Source organism: Acipenser ruthenus, unplaced genomic scaffold (genome assembly GCF_902713425.1).
Source record: "Acipenser ruthenus unplaced genomic scaffold, fAciRut3.2 maternal haplotype, whole genome shotgun sequence".
NCBI classification, from domain to species: domain Eukaryota; kingdom Metazoa; phylum Chordata; class Actinopteri; order Acipenseriformes; family Acipenseridae; genus Acipenser; species Acipenser ruthenus.
In genome coordinates, this window is record NW_026707782.1 from 221 (window position 1) to 6,406 (window position 6,186).

General features: G+C 47.6%; 1 protein-coding gene across 1 annotated transcript; it reads left to right on the plus strand.

The window, feature by feature from the left end:
- Nucleotides 1-347: 347 nt before the first annotated feature.
- LOC131728305 (zona pellucida sperm-binding protein 2-like) lies at nt 348-3,947 on the plus strand (the record flags this gene model as incomplete). Its single annotated transcript, XM_059019358.1, is given in 9 exon segments — nt 348-517; nt 749-846; nt 1,012-1,151; nt 1,515-1,562; nt 1,765-1,948; nt 2,039-2,177; nt 2,351-2,438; nt 2,877-2,975; nt 3,815-3,947. Coding segments are annotated over 9 exon segments (1,061 nt in total), but the record flags the coding sequence as incomplete, so codon positions are not given.
- Between the last annotated feature and the right edge of the window lie 2,239 nt (nt 3,948-6,186).

Sequence of the window (6,186 nt, forward strand, 5' to 3'; positions counted from 1 at the left end):
TTGGAGACGACTTAATTGACAAGTTGAATTCACTTGTTGCCACTGTAAATATTTAGTTAATTGCAATCTTGATCAATGTGTTGGAATTCCTTTAGGGAACCCTGCTTTTAACTTGCATGCAAGTCCTAGCAAAAAATGGTTGCACTGTAGTCAATCTGGCTGCATGGAAGCTGGGTGTGAAGAGCTAGCTTGAGGTAGGGTTAGGACAAGGAGTTGAGGAGAATGACACTAGTCCAGCTTGAAGTGTAGACCTCTGACTTGCAGGATCTGGTGATGTTATTGGGGTAGCATGGCGTTGCCTTGATTCTGTCTGGTCTCTAATTCATTCTTCTCCTCCCCCGCCACAGTGTGCTTTCCTAACGGAGTGGTGACGGTGGTGGCTGTCACCATGGAGCCCATACCATTAGTGGATCCCAGCAAGACCACCCTGCTGGACAAGACCTGCAAACCCAAAGAGTTTGACTCGACCAGGGCTCTCTTCACCTTTGGGGTGAACACCTGTGGGACCAGGAGCCAGGTGAGCTGGGGCTTCCTGTGTGGTGTTGTGGGTCAAGGCAATGGTCCTTCATACAGGTCTGGCACTGGTAGACCTTCACTGGATCATTTGGTTGTGTTTTTTAACATTGTTTTATCCAAAGCAACTGGGGAGTGGTTGACTATGCATTAACTGTCTGGTAGTCTTTAGATTTTGCTATTGGGAGGTCAGCTTTGTATTGCCAGCATGCTTTTCTGGCTCCTGTGTTTTCAGATTGTGGGTAACTACTTGATCTACGAGAACGAGGTGCTGTATACCAGAGCGCTGTTCCCACCCAATGCTCCAGTCATCACCAGGGACTCTGAATACAGGTGAGCACAGGGAGTCTCCTGGTTCACAGGGAACTGTGGTGATGTCATAGGCTGTGACATCACACAGCCCATTTGCCCTGAACCGGACTACCCAGCTGGACCATGCAGTCCGTTTTACACACGACTCCAGCCCCTGATCTAAACCTGTGTGTCGTTACCTCGTAGGCTGACGATCCGCTGTCGTTACCCCCTCAACGACACCCTGACGCTGGCTGCTGAAAGGAAGGCGGTCCCTGCTCCAGCCCCCTACTCTGTGCGGGGGCTTGGGTCCCTGCACGTCCGATCTTATGACCCTATGAGCAGAGGTACAGAGTATCTAGCAAGCTGAACCAGGCTTGTCTCCTGGGACTAAAGGATAGAAAATCTCTTCAACAGTTTGCTTTGATCCATTGTTTGTGCTGCCAGCTGGTTAACTTTGCTTATGGTAAATGACTGAACACTCTGTGTGGAGAGAGATGACTTCAAGGTCTTCATTGAACATTGGCTGCATCAAAAATCATTAAATGTTCTACTTGGCATTTACTGTTTCAGCTGAGCATTTTAAATGGAACATTTCTTTAGAGATCTGTCCATTTTGAAATGGATGTGCTTTTCATGTTGTATGGTAGCCCTCTCTCTGTCTTTTTAAGCCTTTTAGCATTTTACCAAATCCTTATTTTGTTTTGCAGCCAAGAGTCCCAGAGATGTTCTGAATCTGAAGGCTCGGCTAGCCAGGGGTGAGTTGAACTCTGTCTTCACTTCCACTTGGCAAATTCTGCTCTGTAGTCTTCATTCTAAACTCCCAGAGCTGGTCACATTGGCCCACTGTCAGGATTAGACTACAACTTCCATGAGCCCCTGTCCTTGCTATGAAGGGAGTCCTGAACTCCAGTGCTTCAAAAGCACAGCAGTGACTACAATTTTTTTTCTCCCCTCTAGATGTGAGCTACTCCCAGTTCTACTCTGCATTCCCCGTGTCCCAGTCTCTGCTGGAGCCCGTGTTTCTGCAGGTTGAGCTCCAGCAGCCTCATGGCCAGACTGACCACCTTATCCTGCAGGACTGCTGGGCCACACTGGCCCCTGAACTGGACTCCAGCCCTCAATGGGACCTGGTCACTGACAGGTGAGGGGTCTGCTAGTCCTCTAGCGCTGCCCATTTCAGCTGTGCTTTCAATGCAGGCTTGTCATGACTCCTGTTCCTGTCTCTCTGCAGCTGCCTGGTCACTGGAGACTCGTACAGGACCCACTTCCACCCAGTGCCGGCCAGCACTCTCACCAGGAGCTCCCCCCAGCTCCAGAGGCTTGAGGTGCAGGCACAGCAGTCTAGCAAGGACTCTGCCTTCTGGAGACAGGTTAGTGCCCCCTCTCTGACTTGAACCTGGGACGATTCACTCCATGCAAAGTGCTTCAGTAGGAATGCTTTTATTAAACTTCAATAGGAAAGAGGGATTGATGCACTACTGACTTCAGCCACAGTGTGGCAGTGTTCTCCTGTTTAACGAGAGCTGCTTCTGTCCCTCCCCAGGTGTATTTCCATTGCATGGCTGTGGTTTGTGATCCCAACCTGGAGGATACCTGCAATAAGACTTGTGTGCCTGGAGCCCAGAGATCTGGTGAGCATCTGGAGATCAGTCCTGTAATACAAGCAAGCATGACCAGCTGCAGTACAGCATCAACGCTGCTGTATTGAAGCTGCTATCATTGAGTGAAGGGAATACAAAGCCTAATCTATTTAAGATATGAATATTCTGATGGGTCCTTCCTATGTGTAATATATACAATTCTCTATTTGAGTGTTTGTAAGATTTTTTTTGTATTGTGCTGGTAATGCTCTCTGCATTGAGTGAGTATTTATAATGATGCATTTTTTCATGCAATATCTGTTGCAATTTTAATCCGAACCATTAAACCTGAACACTTCATTACAGTAAAATGAATGCAAAGAAATTTGACTTTGTATTCTATAAAACCCACAAGTCAAACCTCAGAGCTGGCAATAGTCCTTTATCTGTACCCTGGTGAGAGTTGTTTCAATTTTGTCTTTCTCTCAGCCCGTAGTGTGGATCGATACAGCCAGATCAGAGGCTACGTTTCTGCCGGGCCGGTCCAATTGGTAGCAGAAGGACAAGTCCTGGACCTTCAAACAGCAGGTGAGACCTTGAGAGAGTTCTGTTGAATATCCTGGTCATTTGAATTCTAACCCTCCTCATCCGATGCTATGGAGGGGATGCCTTTCTATATATATATATATATATATTTATATATGAATGAGGCTTGCTGCTCCAGAGCTTAAAGGGGGTCTATTAGCAGGAGATTCAAATCCCAGCTCAGCCACTGACTCGCTGTGTGACCGTGAATAAGTCACTTCACCTCCTTGTGCTCCGTCCTTCGGATGAGACGCCAAACAAGGTCCTATTGGAAGTGACTCTGCAGCAGTTGTGATGCAGAGTTCACATCCCTAGTCTAAGTCGCTTTGGCGAAGTGTCTGCTAATCCACTAACTTCCAGTGTTTGCAGTAATAAACCACTAGATGGTGCTAAAGGAGCACAAAGCTTTATTTATTTTACTAGAAGCATGATCAGACTGTATCGGTAACCGGCTCAGGTATGTGTCTTATTAAAATATTAGTGTAAACAGAAATAGACAAAACTATCCAACTGGTCTTATTTCCATTCCTGTGATGCTAAATCGCTATCCTATAGCCGGTATGAAATATCAGTTCTGATTGTCCTTCAGAACTGGATGCAGCAATTTGTAGCCAAAACTAATTATTTAAATTGAGGACTTCTCACGCCCCCCCAAACAAATAATAAATTCATGGATTTACATAAAGATGGTGTTCAAATGTTAGTTTACTCTTTTAATGTTTAGTACCTCCATGCTAACTTGTAGAATTTCTTGAAGTTGCTAAGCAACGCTGACTGTAATTGGAGGCGTCTTGTGGCTCCCACGGGTCCTAGTGCTCACCTCGTCATGTTTTGAATTTCAGGTGACTCCCCCTTGGTTCTGGCGCTGGGCGTGGCGTCCGCTCTCCTCGGAGTTCTGCTCGTCATTCTTGTTGCTGTCGGATTCAGGAGATGTTAAACTTGCTGTCTACCCCAATAAAGATTTTTGCATCTCGATTCTTGTGTGTCCTCCCATTGCTTTCTTGTACCCTGAAGGTACACCAGGAATCCAGCGCTGCTTGCTGTTCAAACAGTCTTTTAAGATAGTGTTTGGCTTGCATTCCAATTGAGCTCTTCATTACTTGATTACACCCTTAATTGAAATTATTTGTTTACTTAAATTTCTTAAATCTCTGCAGATTCTAAGTTATCTAGAAAAATCTTAAATCCTATATATAATTATAGCTCTGAAGTCTAGTAAGTGAATTTAGTTCAGTTGCGTAATTCGGCGCTCTGTTAGAAAAGTGACCGATTGAGGGGTCTCCCAGGACCGGGATTTGGGGAAAACTTTTTTTGAAAGGGGTAAAAGCTGCTAGCGTCTGGTCTCAATTCAAACCGATGCGTACAGCTCTGGAGTGAATGGGTACCCGGTCAAACTCCACGCTATCGCTGTCAAACGTGACGCGTCCGGGTAAGGGAATGGCACGCAGAATTAAATCTCCTGCATTCTGTAAGCAAAGTGCTAAAGACTTACTTACAGGAAGTTAAATTGCAAGGGAGGTCTGTCTGCGCTCCTCCTGTTCATGGTACCTGCGCTCGGTCGGGTCACGCAGTGACGTCAGTGTAGGCGTGGCTAGGTGGGTGTCCGTTCTATACTCCCCCCTCGCTCTGTGTGACGTGTCTCTCAATCGCCCCTGAATTCACAGCTGTGTCCCGTTTGCTGCACTTAAACTACCAGTTAGTGTAAAGTAGATGTTTTTGGGTATCTGGCTAAAATGCAGTAACACAGCGTTCACAAAACTTCCTGTTTTAATAATTGGGGTTAAGTCTTGGCTTTGCATCTTCAGATATCATGGTAGAAATCTCTCTCTCTCTGTGTCTCTCTCATATATATTATATATATGAGAAATAGTTGATAGGTACACAATGTTTAAGGGATTTAATATATATTGCTACTTTTGTGTTAGAGCTGTACCTTTTCTCTCGCCTGTAAAGTTTTCTCTGTATTTGAAGGGTAATCAGGTTAGCTGGCGCATCGTGTCCACCCCTCGCCTCTCCGTTCAGTTCAAGAGGAGCGTTTCATTACAATCCAGGGACCCTGCTGCTCCGATTGTGAGGGTGCGTTTCATTACAATCCAGGGACCCCGCTGCTCCGATTGTGAGGGAGCGTTTCATTACAATCCAGGGACCCTGCTGCTCCGATTGTGAGGGAGCGTTTCATTACAATCCAGGGACCCCGCTGCTCCGATTGTGAGGGAGCGTTTCATTACAATCCAGGGACCCTGCTGCTCCGATTGTGAGGGAGCGTTTCATTACAATCCAGGGACCCTGCTGCTCCGATTGTGAGGGAGCTTTTCATTACAATCCAGGGACCCTGCTGCTCCGATTGTGAGGGAGCGTTTCATTACAATCCAGGGACCCTGCTGCTCAGATTGTGAGGGAGCGTTTCATTACAATCCAGGGACCCTGCTGCTCAGATTGTGAGGGAGCGTTTCATTACAATCCAGGGACCCCGCTGCTACGATTGTGAGGGAGCGTTTCATTACAATCCAGGGACCCCGCTGCTCCGATTGTGAGGGCGCGTTTCATTACAATCCAGGGACCCCGCTGCTCCGATTGTGAGGGAGCGTTTCATTACAATCCAGGGACCCCGCTGCTCCGATTGTGAGGGAGCGTTTCATTACAATCCAGGGACCCTGCTGCTCCGATTGTGAGGGAGCGTTTCATTACAATCCAGGGACCCTGCTGCTCAGATTGTGAGGGAGCGTTTCATTACAATCCAGGGACCCTGCTGCTCAGATTGTGAGGGAGCGTTTCATTACAATCCAGGGACCCCGCTGCTACGATTGTGAGGGAGCGTTTCATTACAATCCAGGGACCCCGCTGCTCCGATTGTGAGGGAGCGTTTCATTACAATCCAGGGACCCCGCTGCTCCGATTGTGAGGGAGCGTTTCATTACAATCCAGGGACCCCGCTGCTACGATTGTGAGGGAGCGTTTCATTACAATCCAGGGACCCCGCTGCTCCGATTGTGAGGGAGCGTTTCATTACAATCCAGGGACCCCGCTGCTCCGATTGTGAGGGCGCGTTTCATTACAATCCAGGGACCCCGCTGCTCCGATTGTGAGGGAGCGTTTCATTACAATCCAGGGACCCCGCTGCTCCGATTGTGAGGGAGCGTTTCATGGCTGTTTCTTCCGCGGCAGCACCGTGGTGTGTACACGCTGTTGACATGCATCGTGTGTAGCCGTGGCA